Source organism: Saitoella complicata (assembly GCF_001661265.1).
Source record: "Saitoella complicata NRRL Y-17804 unplaced genomic scaffold SAICOscaffold_14, whole genome shotgun sequence".
NCBI classification, from domain to species: Eukaryota; Fungi; Ascomycota; class Saitoellomycetes; order Saitoellales; family Saitoellaceae; genus Saitoella; species Saitoella complicata.
In genome coordinates this window covers 14995-34254 of record NW_017567005.1, presented here as the reverse complement: position 1 = coordinate 34254, position 19260 = coordinate 14995, and the positions used below count along the sequence as shown (strand labels likewise).

Below are 19260 nucleotides of genomic sequence, written 5' to 3'. Positions count from 1 at the left end.
TGGTTGGTTGGTTGAGGGGGTGACCGAGTCGGGTTGCGTAAGAGTGTCGGGGTTGGCTGGTCAGGGGTCACGAGACTTGGACGATCAGATATACTATATTCACAGCAACTGCAATGCTACTCGCTACTCTTTCTCAAAGAAGATCCCTCTTAACGAACTGGTCATACAACGACTGTCCCAACCTCGCCGGACTCCTCTCGACAACAACTCCAGCGGCCTCCAACGCCTCGATCTTCGCCTTCGCAGTTCCCTTTCCACCAGCAACAATAGCTCCGGCATGTCCCATACGCCTTCCGGGGGGTGCAGTGACTCCCGCAATGAAGGAAACGACAGGCTTGGGCGATTCACGGGAGAGGTTGAACTGCTTCAGATACTCCGCCGCGTCCTCCTCAGCCGATCCACCGATCTCACCGATGAGGATGATACCCTCCGTCTCAGGATCCTCGAGAAAGACTTTAAGTCCGTCGATAAAGTTGGTTCCGGGGAAGGGATCCCCGCCCATCCCGATCACGAGGGATTGTCCGAGTCCGACGTTGGTGGTTTGGTTAACGGCTTCATACGTCAACGTCCCCGAACGCGAAATAATACCCACACGTCCACGTTGATGAATATGCGAGGGCATGATCCCAATCTTACACTGCCCCGGCGCAATAATCCCCGGACAGTTGGGACCGACGAGACGCGTCTTGGATTGGGTTTTGAGGATTTGGGCGACGCGGACCATGTCGTGTTGAGGGATTCCTTCCGTGATGGCTACGACGAGGGGGATCTCGGCTTCGATTGCTTGGGTGATTGCTTCGGCTGCGAAGGGAGGGGGGACGAAGACGGCGGATGCGTCGGCGTTGGTCTGGTCGCGGGCTTCGCGGACGGAGGAGAAGACTGGGAGGCCGAGGTGTTCTGTGCCGGCCTTTTTGGCGTTGACGCCGCCGACGACTTTGGTGCCGTAGTTGATGGCTTGTTGGGCGTGGAAGGTTCCCTTGTGCGAGCGAGATGTTAGGAGAGCGAGGGAGAGGGGAAGAGGGGGGGACGAACCTGCTTTCCGGTGAAACCCTGGAAGATGACCTTGGTCTCGGCGTTGATCTTCAAGTTCTGTTCACAAAAACATCGTCAGCACCTCCATTCCTCGAACCCATACCCGTCCGCGCAACGCGATTGATCCCCTACACCCAATTGACACCCCCTCTTCGAGGACATGCGCGGATGAATGGCACAATTGTGCAAAAACAACTCACCTTGAGCGTATCCTCATACCCCCTCTTAACAGAGGACGTAGCAAACCCACGAGCCTGCTTAGCAACAGATCTAGAGAACATCCTGAACCGTGTTGTTGGTATAGGGGTGAAAGGAGATTCTTCGGTGATGATGCTTGTTGGAATCGCGTTCGGAAGTTAGCGGCGTGGTTTCGGTGCAGGTGCCGAACGTGCACGAATGAGGAGCGGGGAGCGCACGGAGGGAAGAGGAGTGGGTGTGGGGAGAAGAGGGATTGATGGGGAAGGGTTTATTCGGGAGGTTAGGAGGGGATTGTTTGTCTATTTGGTTATGGGGATTTGTGAGATGAATGGGGGGGGGGGGGGGCTGCTTACGAGGAGCGGCCCTGCGTACGAGGACTCGAGTTCGGTTCCATGTAAACACCACACCGCTTGCAAGGACTGCAGTAACCCAAGCAACCACCGACGACAATCAGTGACAACCAACGACGACAACGACAACGATACTAGCATACACTCCTTGAAATACCACATAATTGCTCAGGTAGAATCGTTCGAATAATATGGCAACCATTGCGTTCGACATCGGGACGTACGTTACCCCCCGTTTCCTCGCTTTACGTGTGCTGTGTTGCATTTCAGGAGACTCACATCTGGATATAGCCGATGTTGGTTCCCGGATGATAACGAGGGGTGGATAAACGCCTCGGTAACAAACAGATATATCGACGGCGAGAAGGTCACGTTGGAGTTCGCGCTGGATAATGGCGAGACGAAAACGGTCGAGACAACACTCGACCAACTCGACAAAGACTCGCCCGAGGATCATGGGTTACCGCCATTGCGTAACCCGCCGATTCTGGAAGCGACGGAAGATTTGACGAATTTGTCGTATCTGAATGAACCGGCTGTGTTGCATACGATTAAGACGAGGTATTCGCAGTTGTCGATTTATACGTATTCTGGGATCGTGCTGATTGCCGCGAACCCATTTGCGCCCGTCTCGTTGTATGGACAGGAAATCGTGCAGATGTATGCCGGGCGGAGACGGGGCGAACTGGAACCGCATTTGTTTGCGATTGCGGAGGATGCGTATCGGTGTATGCTCCGTGACGAGACGAATCAAACGGTCGTGGTGAGTGGTGAGTCTGGTGCTGGAAAAACCGTGAGTGCAAAGTACATCATGAGGTATTTCGCTACGGTCGAGGATCCCGACAAACCTGCGACGGGCAAGAGGGTTGCGGGTGAGATGTCGAGTACTGAGACTGCGATATTGGCGACGAATCCGATTATGGAGGCGTTTGGGAATGCGAAGACGACGAGGAATGATAATTCTTCGCGGTTTGGGAAGTATATCGAGATTATGTTTGATGAGGGGGCGGATATTGTCGGGGCGCGTATCCGGACGTATTTGTTGGAGCGGAGTAGGTTGGTGTTTCAGCCTGCTACCGAGAGGAATTATCACATTTTTTACCAGTTGGTTGCGGGTGCGACGGAGAAGGAGAGGGAGGAGTGGAGTTTGAAATCGGTTGAGGAGTTTGAGTATTTGAATCAGGGTGGGGATCCGGTGATTAGTGGTGTCGATGACGCCGCGGAGTTCGTGGCTACCCGGGAAGCGCTTGTGACGATTGGTGTCGATGCCGAGGTGCAGCATGATATTTTCAAGGTGTTGGCGGCTTTGTTGCATCTTGGAAATGTACAGATTGGCGCGACGAGGACGGATGCTGTGCTTGCGAGTACGGAGGAGAATTTGGTTACGGCGTGTAAACTCTTGGGGGTTGATGCTGCTGGGTTGGCAAAGTGGATGGTCAAAAAGCAGATTACGACCAGGAGCGAGAAGATCCAGACCAACCTGAACCAGAAACAAGCCCTCGTCGTGCGTGACTCCGTCGCCAAGTACATCTACGCCTCCCTCTTCGACTGGCTCGTCGCAAACATCAACACCTCCCTCGCCTCCCCCGAAGTCATCGGCAACGTCAAAAACTTCATCGGTGTCCTCGATATCTACGGATTCGAGCATTTCGCGAAGAATTCTTTTGAGCAGTTTTGCATTAATTATGCGAATGAGAAGTTGCAACAGGAGTTCAATCAGCATGTGTTCAAGTTGGAACAGGAGGAGTATGTTAGGGAAGAAATTCCGTGGACGTTCATTGATTACGCGGATAATCAGCCTTGTATTGATCTCATTGAGGCAAAGTTGGGTATTCTCTCCCTCCTTGATGAGGAATCGAGGCTTCCGGCTGGATCGGACGAAGGTTGGGTTCGCAAGTTATACGATAACTTTGCGCCGCCCGGGAATAAGGACAAATATGAGAATGTCTTCCGCAAACCCAGGTTCGGGACGAGTGCGTTTACGGTGTGTCATTATGCGTTGGATGTTGAGTATGAGAGTGAAGGGTTCATTGAGAAGAATCGGGATAGTGTGCCCGAGGAGACGTTGGAGGTGTTGATGAAGAGTGAGAATGTGTTTCTGGCTGAGGTGCTCAAGGCTGCTGCTGCGGCGAAGGAGGGGCCTGCTTCGTCGCCTGCGCCTGCTGCTGCTCCTGTCGATCGGGCAGCTGATGGGGCAGAGGTGGTGAAGCCGAAACTGGGACCGATGAAGAGGGCTGGGGCGGGGAGTAAGAAGCCGACGCTTGGTGGGTTGTTTAAGATGTCGTTGATTGATTTGATGAATACTATCAACTCTACCAACGTACACTACATCCGCTGTATCAAACCCAATGAGAAGAAGGCTGCTTGGGAGTTTGAGCCGCAGATGGTGCTTAGCCAGCTTCGTGCTTGTGGTGTCCTCGAGACCATCAGGATCTCTTGTGCGGGGTTCCCGTCTCGGTGGACGTATGAGGAGTTCTGTGCGCGGTATTATATGTTGGTGAAGAGTGATGAGTGGCAGCCTGAGCAGCCCCGGTCATTCTCGGAGAAGATTCTGAAGGCGACGATTCAGGAAGAGGAGAAGTTCCAGCTCGGACTTACCAAGATCTTTTTCCGCGCGGGGTTGTTGGCGTTTATGGAGAAACTCCGAAGCGACCGTCTCAATGCCGCCGCGACGTTCATTCAGAAGAATATGTTGAGGAATATGCAGCGGAAGAAGTATTTGAGAATCAGGAAGAGTGTGTTGAAGGCGCAGGCTCTGTTTAGGGGATATGCGGTTAGGAAGCGGGTACAGGAGATGAAGGAGGAGAAGGCTGCTGTCACGATTCAGAAGGTCTGGAGGGGACAGAGCGAGAGGAAGAGGTATGTTAAGACCCGCGAGGGGGTTGTTAAGGTACAGGCTCTGTTCAAGGGGTACCTTGTCCGCAAGAAGGCGAGTGGTGCGAAGAAGGATCTTGCGGCTACGAGGATCCAGACTGCGTGGAGGGGTAGCAAAGCCAGGGGTGAGTACAAGGAGACCCGTAGGAAGGTTGTTCACCTCCAGTCTTGCTGGCGCCGGAAGATGGCGAGGGATGAGTTGCAGAAACTCAAGGTCGAGGCCAAGAGCGTGAGTCACTTCAAGGAAGTCTCATATCGTCTCGAGAACAAGGTCGTTGAGTTGCAGCAGAACCTCATGGAGAAGACGCAGAACAACAAGGACCTCAAGGCTCAGCTCGCGCAGCTTGAGGCGCAGATTAGTGGCTGGCAGGAGAAGCACGCTTCCATTGTTGCCGAGAACGAGACGCTCAAGACTGAGGCTGGCCGCGCGACGGAGGCGTTGGCGAAGGCTGCTGCGTTGGAGAAGGAGATGCAGACGCTTCAGGCGCAGTTGGATGAGTCTCATGCTAACCTCGACCGTATCGAGCAGGAAAGCAAGGAGTTGAAGCAGAGTCTTGATATGAAGGCTGCTGAGCTCGAGGCTTCTATTTCTGCATCCCAGGAGGAGGAGGGGACCAGGGATGGTCTCTTGCAGGAGGTTGAGAGCTTGAAGAAGGAGGTCAGTCGGTTGTCTGCCCTCGACTCTCTCAACGGCAAGGCTTCCGTGGGACAGAGTCCGCCTAGAGGCGAGAGTCCTATGGTTAAGATGCGTGCGGCTCGTGGTGCGAAGAGGCATAGTTACATGCCCCTTGGTACTGGCGAGGATGGTCTTAACGGTGACTTGTCGAGGTTTGGGTCTCAGGCGGCGTATGCTGCTCGTCCTGCCTCTGTCGCTATCACCAACCAGGGTCAGCTTCAGCAGCTCCGTGCTAACTTGGAGTTCCCCGCCATCGAGGAAGATGTCAACGACGAGATCATGCGTATCTTGGAAGAGGATGATATGGTGAACGAGGAGGTCATGCTCGGTCTGATCCAGAGTTTGAAGATTCCTCAGCCTAGCTTGCAGACGCCGCCGAGCGAGAGGGAAATCCTCTTCCCGGCTCACCTTATTAACCTCGTTACCTCCGAGATGTGGAAGTATGGGTTCATCAAGGAGTCTGAGCGGTTCCTTGCGAATGTCATGCAGACTGTGCAGGAGCAGGTGATGACTCACGAGCTTGAAGATGCTATTATTCCTGGTGCGTTCTGGTTGTCCAATGTTCACGAGATGTTGTCCTTTGTGGTCGCGACCGAGAGAGATATTCTTCATGGTGGTGCGAGCGCGGATATGGATGATGCCGAGTGGCAGGAGTATGACCGCCTCCTGTCCATCGTGAAGCACGATCTCGAGAGCTTGGAGTTCAACATCTACCACACCTGGATGAAGCAGATTAAGCTCAGGTTGCACAAGATGATTATCCCTGCTCTCATCGAGAGTCAGTCTTTGCCTGGATTCATCACCAACGACAATGGTCGCTTCTTCAACAAGTTGTTGCAGACAAACTCTGCGCCGCAATACTCTATGGACGACTTGTTGAACTTGTTGAACAAGGTCTACAAGGCGATGAGGAGTTACTACCTGGAGAACTCGATTGTGCAGCAGGTCGTCATCGAGTTATTGAAGTTGATCGGTGTTACCGCGTTTAACGATTTGTTGATGCGTCGCAACTTCTTGTCGTGGAAGCGTGGATTGCAGATGGCTTACAACGTGACCCGATTGGAGGAATGGTGCAAGTCTCATGACATGCCCGAGGGAGTCCTTCAGCTTGAGCACCTCCAGCAGGCGACGAAGCTATTGCAGCTCAAGAAAGCCACGCTTACCGATATCGACCTCATCTTTGATATCTGTTGGTGCTTGACGCCTACGCAGGTTCAGAAGCTCATCTCGGCATACTATGTTGCTGATTACGAGCACCCCATCTCTCCCGAGATCTTGAAGGCGGTCGCGAGCAGAGTCAAGGCCGATGACAGGCACGAAGTACTTTTGTTGGACACGCAGCACTTGGATCAGGCTACGTACGAGATCCCGGAGGCCCGTTCTGTGAAACACTTGGAGACGTACGTGCCCAGTTGGTTGCAGGTGGATAACCTTAGAAGGTTGGCGGAGTTGGCTGGAAGGGAGGGTGTCGCCAGTGCTTGAGCTTGAGTGCTTAGAATTAGATGAGATGAGTGAGTGATACCCGACGTTTGAGTGATGGCTTTATTCTACATGATACGCTTTGGGAAGGGAATACGGGAGTTTATTGGGCATGGCCCGCGGGCTTGCGATTGTGGATTATGAATGTGCTCGTTTGTTTTCTTTGGCAATGCATCTCTAGTTTGCGTAGGTATAGAATTGCAATTGGAGCTTCTCAGGGCTGACGTTCTTTGCTTTGCTAAGCCTCGGATGATGTCTGACCGTACGTCCCCACGCAGACGCGTTCTGGGCATCGTCATCAGGCAGCCCCCGTGCTGCTGTTCTTGGCAACAGGATGAAGGGATATAAAGTAGAAGCATCCACTCAACAAATCAAGCAATAATTACTTCTCGTTCTCCCCAACAACCAAACTCGTTAGGTCCCCGTTGTCCCCCCCCCACGAGCCGCGCCAGGTCCCAAAAACCGCCGCATACTAAAACTTGCCTCAACCTCCTCGAGTCAAGACAAATTCGCAGTCCCATCATCGAGTAATCCATAATGGCTCAGAACATCAGAAACAAACGTTTGGACGATATTGCCGGTACGTTCTTCCCCTTGGTGCTCGTCTCGTCACCCTCTTCCCGCCGCAAATCGTTGCGTTGACGTGTTTGGGAGGCGATGACGACGCCTTGTTTTGATCCATGACCGAAAACGAACAATGAATCTGACCTCTTTATTCTACAGCTCCTACCCCACAGAACACCCCGGCTTCCGTCTCGGCTCCCATCGGATCCTTGTCCAAGGCGCCCGGCGTTCCCACCATCTCTGAAGAAGCACAAGGTCCGTCCGCCGACGATCTTACCTCCGCGTTCGCCGGTAACCCCGCTCTAGTCTCCATGATCCAGGGTAAGCTCGGTTCCCTCGTCGGCCGTTCTTCCGGCTACGTCGAGTCTCTCCCTCCCGCCGTTCGCCGCAGGATCCTTGGCTTGAAGGGTATCCAGGAGAAGCACGCCAAGCTCGAGGCTGAGTTCCAGGCTGAGATCTTGGAGCTTGAGAAGAAGTTCTTGGAGAAGTACAAGCCTTTGTACGAGACCCGTGCGAAGGTTGTTGCTGGTAAGGAGGAGGCTACTGATGAGGATGTCGCAGTCGGCAAGGAGGTTACTGAGGATGATGAGGAAGAGGAAGAGGAGGAGGAGGAGGAGGAGCAAACTGAGGCCGCCAAAGTTAAGGGTATCCCTGAGTTTTGGCTTACTGCCATGCGCAACGTCCTCTCCCTCGCTGAGATCATCACCCCCGCCGATGAGGCCGCCCTCGGTCACCTCGTCGACATCCGCATGTCATATCTCGACACCCCCGGATTCAAGCTCGAGTTCGAGTTTGAGGAGAACGAGTTCTTCACCAACAAGGTCTTGACCAAGACCTACTACTACCAGGAGGAGGCCGGCTACGGAGGTGACTTCATCTACGACCGGGCGGAGGGTGACAAGATCGAGTGGAAGGAGGACAAGGACTTGACTGTCCGTGTCGAGACCAAGAAGCAGAGGAACAAGAACACCAACCAGACCAGAATCGTCAAGAAGACTGTTCCTCAGGACTCCTTCTTCTCCTTCTTCTCTCCCCCCACCGTTCCCGACTACGAGGACGACGAGGCCGCCGATGCCGCTTCCGACATTGACGAGCGTCTCGAGCTCGACTACCAGATTGGTGAGGACATCAAGGAGAAGTTGATCCCCCGCGCCGTTGATTGGTTCACTGGTGAAGCTCTCGCTTTCGAGGGTGAGGACGACCTCGAGGGTGACGAGTTCGATGACGAGGATGATTTTGAGGACGATGACAGTGAGGAGGAAGATGAGGACGACGACGAGGACGATGAGGAGGTCGGCGCTGGAAAGAAAGACCAGGCTGAGTGCAAGCAGTCGTAAGTTGCTGGTGCGTTCATGTCGTAATCATGAATTCTTGGGTGGAAGTCAATAAAACGCAAGTCGTGAAGTAGCGTAAGCGTGTTGGATCTCCTCGTCGTCTCTTTTTCTCTCTTACTTTTATTACTCGTTTGGTCTCTTCGCGTCTGTCTTCGTTCTGAATTAATAATTATATACGGTATAAATCGGCTCGCTGCAAGATGTCGTGCTCACTAAGGAGTCACGCCCCAGCCCAAAAATAGTCCTAAAATACGGGAGGTGCCTCGAGGACGTGCTTAACCTCCAAAGATCAATCAGATCTCCCGTATCGTCCAGGATGTCAGCTCCTCAGTCCATCAGCAATATCGCAAACCAGATCAAGTCTATGGCTTTGTCCACCTCACCACCGGTCCAGTCCTCCTTCCACGCCGGCTCCCCGCCGAGCGCTGCCTCTTTCCCGCGGGATCGCCGTTCCTCCTTCAAGGGTCCTCAACCCAAGCAGTTGAAGCCCTTTTCTCACGAGGAAGTCAAGATCCTCTTGCTCGAGAACGTCAACGCTACCGCTATCGACATGTTGACCAAGCAGGGTTACCAGGTCGAGTTCCACAAGACCTCCTTGGGTGAGGATGAGTTGATCGAGAAGATCAAGGACGTCCACGCCATCGGTATCCGTTCCAAGACCAAGATTACCAAGCGTGTCCTTGAGGCCGCTAAGAACTTGACCGTCATCGGATGTTTCTGTATCGGAACCAACCAGGTCGACCTGGAGGCCGCTGCTAACCGTGGTGTCGCCGTCTTCAACTCTCCTTTCTCTAACTCTAGGTCCGTTGCCGAGTTGGTCATCTCAGAAATCATCGCTTTGGCACGTCAGATGTGTGACAGAAGCAACGAGATGCACAAGGGTGTGTGGAACAAGGTATCTGCTGGATGCTGGGAGGTGCGTGGAAAGACTCTCGGTATTGTCGGTTACGGACACATCGGTTCTCAGCTCTCCGTCTTAGCCGAGGCTATGGGTTTGAGGGTCATCTACTACGATGTCGTTCCCCTCATGGCTATCGGTAACGCCAACCAGATCGCCAGCTTGCACGAGTTGTTGGGTGCTTCTGATTTCGTTTCTCTTCACGTTCCTGAGTTGCCTGAGACCAAGAACCTTATCTCTGCGCCTGAGCTTGCTGCTATGAAGCAGGGCTCTTACCTCCTCAACAACGCACGAGGAACCGTCGTCGACATCCCCGCCCTTATCTCCGCCATGAAGTCCGGAAAGCTCGCCGGTGCCGCCATCGACGTCTTCCCCAATGAGCCCGCTAAGAACGGAGAGTTCTTCACCAGCGACCTCAACGAATGGGCCGCCGAGCTGTGTGCTCTTCCTAACTTGATCCTTACTCCTCACATCGGTGGATCCACCGAGGAGGCACAATCCATGATCGGTGTCGAGGTCGCCGAGGCCTTGACCAAGTACATCAACGAGGGTTCCACCATCGGTGCCGTCAACTTCCCCGAAGTCGCTCTCCGCTCCATTTCCTCCCACGACGCCCACTCCGTCCGTGTCTGTTTCGTGCACAGGAATATCCCTGGTGTGTTGCGTACCGTTAACGACATCTTGGGATCGTATAACGTCGAGAAGCAGTTCTCGGACTCTAGGGGTGACATTGCGTATCTGATTGCTGATGTGGCGGATGTTGGAACTGATGCTGTTAAGACCTTGAATGACAGACTTGAGGGTTTGGAGTACAACATCAGGACGAGTTTGTTGTACTAAAGTGGATGTGTGCATGGGGGGGAGTTTCTGATTGGGTAGAGGAGACTTGGGAAAGCTTGGAAGAGCGAAAAATGGTTTGATTTACATTTGGATGAGTACGATAGACATAATGTGGTAGACGGGTGTGTTCAACACGGGGTTTTGTATGTTGCATGGTGAATAAAAGATTCAACCCTTACTCTACTTTTTCCTAGCTTCTCTGAACTTGCGTTTAAAACCACTCTGAAGTTAGAATCCGCAGTTTCGTTGCCTTCGTTCGCATTCTCACGCTAAATTGTGCTGACTTCAAGACTCTATACCAATATCCAGGGTGAAGAGAATCCAGATCCTGAAGGTAGATAAATGGCTGAAATGAGATCTTGGCCGTGACAATGGGACACTCCGCTGCCCTTCAACCATCGCGACCGACGTGGCTGGTCCATGCTGAAATCGCACTGTGCTTTGGATTGAGCATGAATTGGTGGATTGGCTTCGTCCGGCGACAAAGAGACAATAGTTGGTCTTTGATAGATGCAAGTTATATTTGAGGATTTCAATCATACGCAGAGACAATCTAAGTGTAGACAATGAGGTTCTTTCTCACGGTTCCCTAGCCGGACTGGAAATCTGCAAGCATACCCCGGTCAGCAGCTGGCAAAATACAGACCGATCGCGCACATGTACAAGGTCTTTATGGCGGTGACCCACTCTCATTTGGACGGAGAAACGTTGTTCATGTTGATATCATTCGTTCTAAATGTACGATAGTGTCCTCAGGTTTTGCTGCCTCACAAGGCTGGAAGGAGCCTTGTGAGACATCCGCGCGTCTATCAACTTCGTTCGCGCAACCTCATCGCAACTAGCAAGGCGGATGTCTGCGCAGGTGTGGAGGGCGATGATGGGGAGAGGACTGAGCGGAAGACATGGGTGATTTGCGAGGGGGTTCCGGTGAGTGAGGATGCATCGATCTGCTTGAGAAGAGTCTTGATGTCTTTGTTGAACTGTGCTACGACGTCTGCGTCTGCCGTTGTGTTGTGTTTTCCTGGTGGTGGGTAGTGTAGGTCTGTGCGTCAATTGCGGATCGCGAATGTCGACGTTACAAAGGGCAATGCAGGATATGCATACGGGCTCACCCAAAAGAGTAATGAAAAAAAAACAAGCATGTCCAAACATCCTAGCAAACATCCTAAAACTCCATTTCCACCCAATTCATGCTCATACACCCCTCACCATCTTATCCATCTCTACTCGTACTCTTCATCCCAGAAAGCTCAAGGACGCATCGTGAGACCAGCTCACCCCCGCGCCCCCCTAATGAGCATGAAAACAGTTATTACACTGTCCCTTCTTAAACACATTCGCCTGAAACTCATCACACCCACACTCCCCACACTCCGCGACCAGTAACCCCACTTTCTCTTCCTGAACTTGCAATTGCTTGATGCTGGCTGTGCTCGCTTTACGCGATCGGGTTAATACGTCGCTGAGACTGCTCTTGCGGGAGCGGCCGTTACCGTTCGCGGTAGCGGTGGGTGTGGTGGATGAGGAGTCGTTGAGGGAGTGAGTGGACGCAGACGGTGTAGCATAGAATGCGTCAACACTCTCCTGTCTCCTCATGGCCATCCCGGGCTTCGTACTCCGACTCGGCGGTGGCGGTGGCGGGCTCTTCTTCGCTACTGAACGTCCGATTGTACCCGTTGGGGTGGTATCCGTGAACGGACTCCCGCTCTCTCCCTCTCTGTCGCCCCCGAACTTGACGTCGGCAAAGACGTCTTCCTCGTCGGCTTCTTCTGGCTCTTCCACGTAGGCGGTTGCTGAAAGGCGGGAGGAGTGGACACTCGTTACCGTTCCCCGTCTCGAGCGCGTCTCAGGTTCGTTGTCGACATGGTTCGATCTCCGACTGGACACCGTCCCACTCCTACTCCTCCCATCGACTTCAGCCTCCCTCGTCGACCTCTGACTCGAAACAGTTCCACTCCTCTCCCTCCCCCCTCCCCCGACAGAAGTACTACCGTCCTCAACAAGCTCACAAAACTCCCTCGGGAACCATCCCTCCCTTCCCCTTCCTCCTCCATCCGTATCCAAGAGATACCCGACAGCCCAGGATTGACTGACTTCCTTCACCAACACGACTAAATCGCCTTCGTGAAGTTCGAGTTCTTCGGCGTCTTGTGGTTCGTGGGAGAATTTGCAGCGGAGGATGGGTGGGGCGGAGGAGGATGGTGGGGCAGGTGGTGGAAGCGGTGCGGTTTTGGATCTTTGCATTGGGGACGGGCGGGGGTTGGTGTGTGTGGATGTGGTGGGTGTCGAGAGCATTGACATCGAGGGGGGGGAGGATGAGAGTGTGCCGTACCCATTCGTCTGCTTCTCGTTGCCGCCCATGGTACCGGTGGTAATCCGACTAACGATCTTCGGCCTCTCCTTCTCCTTCTCCTTCGTTTCCTTCACACTCCCGTTACTCAAATTCGGTGTTGGTAAGTTCTCATCAACCTCACAAACCCACTTCCCCCTAACCCCCTCCACCTCCCCCAAACACCTCCCATAAAACTCCCTCCCACTCTCCAAGAACCCAGTCAGAGCTCTCAACATTTCACCCTCCCCCTCCCTAATCCGCTCCATACACTCCTCGACAGCATCGGATGTCTCCGTCCACTTGGATTCAGCGGCGATGACTTCTTCCTCGATTCGCGCGTCTTCTTTGCGGGCTTTGTAGGCGCGGGATTTGGCGGCGTCGTAGGCGAGTCGACGGCCTTCGAGTTTTGATTGGAGTTTGTGGAGGGTGGCGTGGAGGTCTAGATGTCCCTGGAAGGACTTTTGGAGGGTGTCGGTGGAGGCACAGAGGTAGCTTTGATGCGCAGCGATATTGATCAATGCCGGGCCGAGGAGAGAGAGGGCGGTACCGTACGCGGATCCTTCCTCAAACATCCCCGCATGCCCGACGAACGCCTTTCCCAGCAACTCAACCGGCATAGCTTTCTCCTTCTCCTTATTCCCTCCCTCTCCCTCACCGACTTTTGTTTTGGAGATGTTACGGAGGTAGAGCTCGGTGTGTTTGAGCAGCGTCTCTGTCCCTTCGCGACGAAGTACCATTTCGGCTTCGAGGGCTTGGAAGACGTCGGTTTGGATTGTCTTTTTTTCTTCTTGGCCGAGTTTTTCGCCTAGGAATTGGCGGAGCTTGGAGATTTTGAGGTTGGGCATGGTGAGTGTTGGCTTGGACGTTGTAGCTGCTGTTGGAGAGTGACTGATGGCGAACTTCAAGAGCGAGAGAACGGCTGGAATATATGCGGTACCCCAAACTGCCGTGCAGGAAAAGAGACTGGAGAGAGACTCCGGGAGTGAATGCTGCCAATTTCCCAATGGTAAGGACTGTTAACACTCACCGCGGAACGGCAACGTGCCAAGTATCAGTCAGGGTGGCCCCTAGCCTCCTTAATGGTGACGTGCCGCATGCGTGCCAACTCAACCTACAAGAACCCTGCATCAAGCAACCCCGTGTCATGCGAATCACGTGTGGCTACCTTATTACAACAGTAAAAAACGTCGAGACAAAAAACCCTTCGTACTCGACAACCAAGGGCCTAGGAGACCAGGACGCGTCATCATATGGTAGGTAAACGAGTTCGTGATGCGGTGCGCGCTCTAGTTATTCGCGATTCGCTCCGTGGTCAGCCTGTGAGTGACATTGCTGAATGGACCGGAAAGCATAAGTCCACCGTTTACAGAATTAAGAACCAGTATGACGCGTCTGGTTATTCCTCTGCTCCTAAACACTCAAACCTAGGCCGCCCAGGGAAGATTGAAGATGGCATTGGGATGGTATGCTCTCTCCCGCGGGCATTCCATGACTTGACTGAAAAGCTTGTAGCACATTCAGATTCTCTACAGCAATACTCCTACGCTATATCACGATGAAGCAGCTGATTGCATCAATGAATTGCTAGCTACCGACCTCAACCAACTCGATGTCTTTAGATACCTGCGCAAAATCGGGTGGACCCGGAAAAGGCTCTCAGTCAGAGCTGCCCAGCGCAATTCTACCCTTCGAAGCCACCATAGCATCCAGTTCGCTGACTACACCATCGATCAACTCGTTTTCCTTGACGAAACGGCCGTCGATAATAGGTCTGCTTACCGCAAGTTTGGGTATGCTCCACATGGTTCACCCGCGTGTGAAGATCGAGGCCGTCGAAGAGGTCTGAGATGGTCATTACTGCCTGCGTTTTCCCAAGAAGGGATGATCTGCCATTCGGTCTACCAAGGGAGCTTTGATGCGAACCGGTTCGTGGATTTTGTGGCCGATAAGCTGCTGAACGTACTGAAACCCTTCCCAGCAAAGCATAGTGTGGTTGTCATGGATAAATGTGGCACTCATCATGATCCCAGGGTGCGGGAGCTGATCATCGATCATGGATGTCGAATCGAGTACCTACCACCGTATTCGCCGGATCTCAACCCCATAGAGATTCCCTTTTCGATGCTCAAGTCTTGGATCAAGCGCAACCGTGAGCACCCGTGGGCTATGGAGCAGCCGGGATACTTCTTGAGTAAAGAGTTGGACTTGTCGATCAATGCCTATCCTGAAAAGCGTTGCAATTTGATGCGTGAATGCGGGTACGGCTTGGCTCAAACTGAGGCGAGTACATGGGGTAATATTGGCGTAAATGAAACGTAAGACGAGACTCCAGGTCTGCTCGCTATGACATAGCATAGTACATCTAGCCAAACATACACTTTATAGACCTTCGCGCAGCTGCTTTCTCACGATAGTTCTTGCTCGTTAACCCATACCATTTTCGGCATTCACTATCTAATTGGAGACTCCTGGATGAACCAGACACAAGCGCAGTTCTGGACGTCAGAACACCCGAGGACCATGCATAATCCACCAAGAACCTTATTACAAAAGTAAAAAACGTCAAAAACTAGTTCTACTGGAAGGCAGCATTCCAATCTACAAGGCAGCGGCCGTCCTGTCAAAAAATATCTGCTACTAGTCAATTTGTATCCACTCGTCGATTTTTGCGGATTACAAAAATACGAGACCCTGCCAACCGCTACCTCTCAAAGTCAATTGCCACGAGCATTATCTCGATCCCTTTTACAGCTCTCCGTCATCCTCAAGGTGGTGGAAGGTCTCCGAGACAGCGGGCTTGAAGACCTCCTGATCCATCTCATGTAACTCATCCGCCAACTTACGACAAGCCTTCTTACTGTGCTTAAACGCTGGCCAGTGATGTTTCATTGCCATAAGATGGCCCAGCTTCACTCCTGGAATCTCTTGCCCTGGTGGCAGATTCGGCAAATTACCCAATACCATACCATTGTACTTCAGCGCCTCTTCAGCAACGAAGGGTTCAAAACCAGCATAAGAGGGTGTAAGCCTGTTGACAAAGTTCATGAAACCGGGCAGATCAGTGGCGTCTGCAGCTTTCAATGGGCTTGAGGGAGGTTCATTAGGCGTGGGAAAACTTCTGGTCGAAGCACCGACGGCGGTTAGGTGCGCCATGGAGGTTGCTGGAGTCGGAAGAGAAGCAGGACATGGTGTCCCGTAGATGTCTGATTGTGATAGTGTAGGCTTGTTGAACTTAACGAAGGCTGGGGTCTTTGGTAGATTTGTCAAGCCGAGGTATTGTCATGGCTTCTGCCCAGTGGGTAATATGGTGAGAGCTGAGCCGTTGATGAGCGCTGGTGAAGGGATTGATGTAGCATGGGCTACCTTCATGCTCGGTGCAGATCCACTGATCTGGAAGGGATTCGACATTTCGCAAAACCGACTGTTTGAATTGGTTGTTGTCGTTTGCCTTCTCAATATCCTTCAGCATGCGCTTCGTAGGGTTGTTACCGTACTTCTTTTCGCCTTTGTCCTTGCGTCCACCCATATTCGTCCTAGCAGCATTGGGTAGTTCACCGTCGGATTCACCGCTGGTGCCGTCGGCAGGTCTGAAATCAGTCTTGAGCGTAATATGAACAGCCCACTTCTTCCCCGTACCTGCCCCATGCTGCTTGAAGGTCTGCAACGGTTTCCTTCAATTGCTCGAAGTTTTCAGCGGAGCGCAATCGAGACATCGAGGATTTTATGCGCGCTACACGTGATTCGCATGACTTTAGAACGCAACCTTACAGTACCGTGTGAATTATACTTAAATCGAATAAATCGGCCCAGCCCCTCCCTGCTCCCCATCAAACACAAACAAATTCCTAATCGGCTCCTCCCGCCCACTCAACACATTCAACACATCCTGCGCCAACACACCCCCCACCACCGCCGCAACCGGACTCAATTCCGTCCCGAACCCGCTTACCCAGCTCTCTACGAAGGATTCCGTGATGAGGAGGTCTGCGTCCAGGCCGAGAGAGCGGGCGGCGGAGTGTGTTGCTGCGGAGAAATCTGCGATCGTGATGGGGTCTGGGTCGATGGGTTCGGGGTGGGCGGGGTGAATGTGGGGATAGATATCCCATGTCGCTAATAGAGCCGGTAAGACGGGACTCACCCTCTTCCTAAGTTTCGGCCTCATTCCCGTCCCAAATGCCTCTTTTCGCTCTTCGCCTAGGACTGTGGAGAGGGGGTCCCAGGTTTTTGTGTGTGGGGTCGTGATCATTGGTGGTGTTTGCCTGGGTACCACTTTTGCTTTTGGGTCGGGTGAGGAGAGGGTATAGGTGTGCGACCCTAGATCGGCGAAGATGTAGCCGTAGAGGCCGTGGGTGGCTGCTGCGTAGAATGGGGTATTCGTATTCCGGCAGTGGTTGTTGATCTTGACCTACACACCAAACCAATCAGCACACCGAAAGGAAGGTGAGGGGGACACGACGTACGAGCTCATCAAACCCCATCTCCGTCGCAACAACCAAATCAAACCCCCCAAAAAATCCTTCATCCCTCTCCCCGACCAACCCCCTATCAACAACAACCTCAACCCTCGGATTCAACCTCTTCACCCTCTCCACCACTGCCTCCGCTCTCCCCTTTCCCACATCGCCTTCTTCCAGGAAAAAGTTCGCACCGAGATCGGAGGGGGAGACGCGGCAGGGATCTAGGAGTGTTAAACGCCCGATTCCGGCGAGGACGAGGTTTTTGGCGGTTTCGGCTGAGAGGGCGTGGAGGGAGATGAGGAGGATATTAGCGTTTCGCAGGCGTTGTTGGGCTTGGAGGCCCCAGAGGCGGATTTGGCGGTCGTAGAGGGCGATTTCGTCTGCGCTGATTGCCTCGTCCATTGTGATTGTTCTGGGTTGGCAGGGGGGGGGGGGGGGGGGGGGGGAGGCGAAGACGTCGGGAGGTGTCCACGTTACATGCACCATCCCAAATCCGGGGAAAGTCTGACGTATGGTTCACCTAACCCCAACACCTACACCCACCGCCTCCTCCCATCCAAAACATCCTTAGACAGAGATGCCACTGACACCACGTCAACCATATGTGGAGTCCCATGACCCGGAGGACCTCATCGATTATGAGTCCGAGGAGGATGAGAGACGCGCCCTCCCTCACCCTGGGCATGAACATCCGTATAGATCTACGTATGGGGCCGGGGGTCACGGATACGGAAACGGCGCGTACGGCGGCGGTGGCGATACCGGTCGCGATTTCTACACCACAATGTCCGCATACAACGACCGAAGAGACCGCCGAGACCATATGGAGGGTGTAGGCAGGGGACCACCGCCGTATACGTATGGGCGTTTATTCGGATATGCCCCCAATCTCCGCGCACTAGAGCGTTCCAGTGAGAGGTTGGACACGTCGGGGGTCATGAGGAGTGCGAGAAGACTTATCCGTGCTTCCCCGTATGCGCGCCCCCCGCCGAAGATGTCGGTGCAGAAACCCAGGCCGGAGTTGGAACAGGATCAGCTGCCGTTGAGGTTGGTGCTCGAGGATGGAGGGTGTTATGATCCCATTCAGTATCCGCCTGAGGGGATGTTACACCCCGACCCAACGAGTGTATATTGCACTTCCAACAACGACAACATCAACCTGAAATTCGCACTCCACCTCCCGCAATCATCCTATCTCGAGCCTTTTTCGTTGTCGAAGATCGTCGTGAGAGGGGCTGATCCACAGAGGTATACGAGTCCGCCGTTGGGAGGATTGGTGTTTGTTGGAATGGAGGATATTGGGTTCGAAAGGATTGAGGGGTGGAATCGGCCAGGTGTGAAGGGTGATCATGGGACACACTCGGCGCATTCTGAGGAAGGGTCTGATTGGGAGAGGGAGTTTAGGGCTGTGGGGGAAGAGATGTACTTCAGTTACAGGCCTGGAAGCGCGAGTCCGGGGTCGCCGTCGCAGGGAGGGTATAGTCCTAAACCCTCTACGAACGGAAATGACCAGACAACGCCCGTTGCATCGTTTATCCTCCGTCCACCGGAACCCACGACCTCGACAACCCCACCTGGCTCTTCCCTGGGCACAAACGCCTACTACCCCACTCCCACCGGTGGCGCGGAAGCGGTGATAACGTTTAATCCACCGATTAGTGCGCGATACGTCGTGTTGAAGATTTTCGGGGATGATGAGGATTTGGAGGGGAATGTGGATTTGGAGTATGTTGGGTTTTGGGGGACGAGGGGGAGGAAGTCGGAGGGGAAGGTTGAGTTTCGATGAAGAGCATTGCAGGGAGACGGTCAGGGAAGGGAAAGGAATCATGTTTGATTACGGGCAATGGAAGTAAAGGTGTACGATATTATGTGAGACGGGTTCTGCATCCGGTAGGTATACGGAGTTAGCTTTGTGCTTTGTTTTAGGCCATTGATTGGAGTTTGTTTTCAAATCCCGGTACGAGAACGCGCAGCTGACGTGGATTGCGACGGTTCTGGCTGGTCTTACGAACACCGTAGCAAGGGAGCACAACCACCACACTGTTATTCAAGGCGACTGTGACGCCTGTTTAAGAGCCTCAGAGAACCTCAATCCCGGAGTTGGTCGGGATATCTCCAGAGGGGCACCACCGCCGGGCGACATCCAAAAACATGAATCCTGCTCGGCATGCATTCATTCTTCCTCATTTACTGTTATAATAATCCCAGCACTTTTACGGCTTGTAG

General features: G+C 53.3%; 10 protein-coding genes across 10 annotated transcripts; 5 read left to right on the top strand and 5 right to left on the bottom strand.

Moving 5' to 3' along the window:
• Positions 1-133: 133 nt before the first annotated feature.
• On the bottom strand, positions 134-1390 carry SAICODRAFT_66070 (alpha subunit of succinyl-CoA ligase; the record flags this gene model as incomplete). Its single annotated transcript, XM_019170190.1, has 3 exons — positions 1233-1390; positions 1033-1089; positions 134-976 (listed from the first exon to the last, which is right to left on the bottom strand). Exons 1-3 carry the CDS (start codon positions 1311-1313, stop codon positions 134-136), a joined length of 981 nt encoding a protein of 326 aa, XP_019023553.1. The 5' UTR covers positions 1314-1390.
• A 243-nt stretch (positions 1391-1633) lies between these two features.
• SAICODRAFT_128837 (uncharacterized protein) lies at positions 1634-6645 on the top strand. The gene is made up of 3 exons (XM_019165407.1): positions 1634-1800; positions 1872-5760; positions 6523-6645. Exons 1-3 carry the CDS (start codon positions 1772-1774, stop codon positions 6610-6612), a joined length of 4008 nt encoding a protein of 1335 aa, XP_019023552.1. The 5' UTR covers positions 1634-1771; the 3' UTR covers positions 6613-6645.
• Positions 6646-7101: 456 nt separating this feature from the next.
• Positions 7102-8510, top strand: SAICODRAFT_93267 (NAP-domain-containing protein; the record flags this gene model as incomplete). The annotated part of the gene is made up of 3 exons (XM_019171861.1): positions 7102-7189; positions 7333-7428; positions 7480-8510. The coding sequence occupies exons 1-3, from the start codon at positions 7147-7149 to the stop codon at positions 8508-8510; spliced, it is 1170 nt and encodes a 389-aa protein (XP_019023551.1). The 5' UTR covers positions 7102-7146.
• A 238-nt stretch (positions 8511-8748) lies between these two features.
• On the top strand, positions 8749-10484 carry SAICODRAFT_128820 (3-phosphoglycerate dehydrogenase, catalyzes the first step in serine and glycine biosynthesis). The gene has a single exon (XM_019165406.1). It carries the CDS (start codon positions 8824-8826, stop codon positions 10243-10245), a length of 1422 nt encoding a protein of 473 aa, XP_019023550.1. The 5' UTR covers positions 8749-8823; the 3' UTR covers positions 10246-10484.
• A 259-nt stretch (positions 10485-10743) lies between these two features.
• On the bottom strand, positions 10744-11571 carry SAICODRAFT_128814 (uncharacterized protein). The gene is made up of 2 exons (XM_019165405.1): positions 10903-11571; positions 10744-10843 (listed from the first exon to the last, which is right to left on the bottom strand). Exon 1 carries the CDS (start codon positions 11407-11409, stop codon positions 10978-10980), a length of 432 nt encoding a protein of 143 aa, XP_019023549.1. The 5' UTR covers positions 11410-11571; the 3' UTR covers positions 10744-10843; positions 10903-10977.
• On the bottom strand, positions 11536-13422 carry SAICODRAFT_25759 (BAR-domain-containing protein; the record flags this gene model as incomplete). The annotated part of the gene is made up of 1 exon (XM_019166877.1): positions 11536-13422. The coding sequence occupies one exon, from the start codon at positions 13420-13422 to the stop codon at positions 11536-11538; it is 1887 nt and encodes a 628-aa protein (XP_019023548.1).
• A 282-nt stretch (positions 13423-13704) lies between these two features.
• SAICODRAFT_128729 (uncharacterized protein) lies at positions 13705-14197 on the top strand. The gene is made up of 2 exons (XM_019165404.1): positions 13705-14040; positions 14083-14197. The coding sequence occupies exons 1-2, from the start codon at positions 13828-13830 to the stop codon at positions 14134-14136; spliced, it is 267 nt and encodes an 88-aa protein (XP_019023547.1). The 5' UTR covers positions 13705-13827; the 3' UTR covers positions 14137-14197.
• A 943-nt stretch (positions 14198-15140) lies between these two features.
• Positions 15141-15985, bottom strand: SAICODRAFT_30615 (uncharacterized protein; the record flags this gene model as incomplete). Its single annotated transcript, XM_019167721.1, is given in 3 exon segments — positions 15141-15385; positions 15405-15826; positions 15941-15985. 3 exon segments carry the CDS (start codon positions 15983-15985, stop codon positions 15292-15294), a joined length of 561 nt encoding a protein of 186 aa, XP_019023546.1. The 3' UTR covers positions 15141-15291.
• Positions 15986-16364: 379 nt separating this feature from the next.
• Positions 16365-17457, bottom strand: SAICODRAFT_19626 (uncharacterized protein; the record flags this gene model as incomplete). The annotated part of the gene is made up of 2 exons (XM_019166135.1): positions 17038-17457; positions 16365-16982 (listed from the first exon to the last, which is right to left on the bottom strand). The coding sequence occupies exons 1-2, from the start codon at positions 17434-17436 to the stop codon at positions 16365-16367; spliced, it is 1017 nt and encodes a 338-aa protein (XP_019023545.1). The 5' UTR covers positions 17437-17457.
• Positions 17458-18403: 946 nt separating this feature from the next.
• SAICODRAFT_30612 (uncharacterized protein) lies at positions 18404-18878 on the top strand. The gene has a single exon (XM_019167720.1). The coding sequence runs from the start codon at positions 18455-18457 to the stop codon at positions 18818-18820; it is 366 nt and encodes a 121-aa protein (XP_019023544.1). The 5' UTR covers positions 18404-18454; the 3' UTR covers positions 18821-18878.
• Positions 18879-19260: the final 382 nt, after the last annotated feature.

Coding starts and splice junctions, on each gene's coding strand:
- SAICODRAFT_128837 (XM_019165407.1), top strand. CDS start 1,772: ATGGCAACCATTGCGTTCGACATCGGGAC. Junction 1,801..1,871: donor ATTGCGTTCGACATCGGGAC/GTACGTTACCCC, acceptor ATCTGGATATAG/CCGATGTTGGTTCCCGGATG. Junction 5,761..6,522: donor ATGGTGGTGCGAGCGCGGAT/ATGGATGATGCC, acceptor TCTGTGAAACAC/TTGGAGACGTACGTGCCCAG.
- SAICODRAFT_128820 (XM_019165406.1), top strand. CDS start 8,824: ATGTCAGCTCCTCAGTCCATCAGCAATATCGCAAACCAGATCAAGTCT.
- SAICODRAFT_128814 (XM_019165405.1), bottom strand. CDS start 11,409: ATGTTTGCTAGGATGTTTGGACATGCTTGTTTTTTTTTCATTACTCTT.
- SAICODRAFT_128729 (XM_019165404.1), top strand. CDS start 13,828: ATGGTAGGTAAACGAGTTCGTGATGCGGTGCGCGCTCTAGTTATTCGC. Junction 14,041..14,082: donor TTGAAGATGGCATTGGGATG/GTATGCTCTCTC, acceptor TTGACTGAAAAG/CTTGTAGCACATTCAGATTC.
- SAICODRAFT_30612 (XM_019167720.1), top strand. CDS start 18,455: ATGTACTTCAGTTACAGGCCTGGAAGCGCGAGTCCGGGGTCGCCGTCG.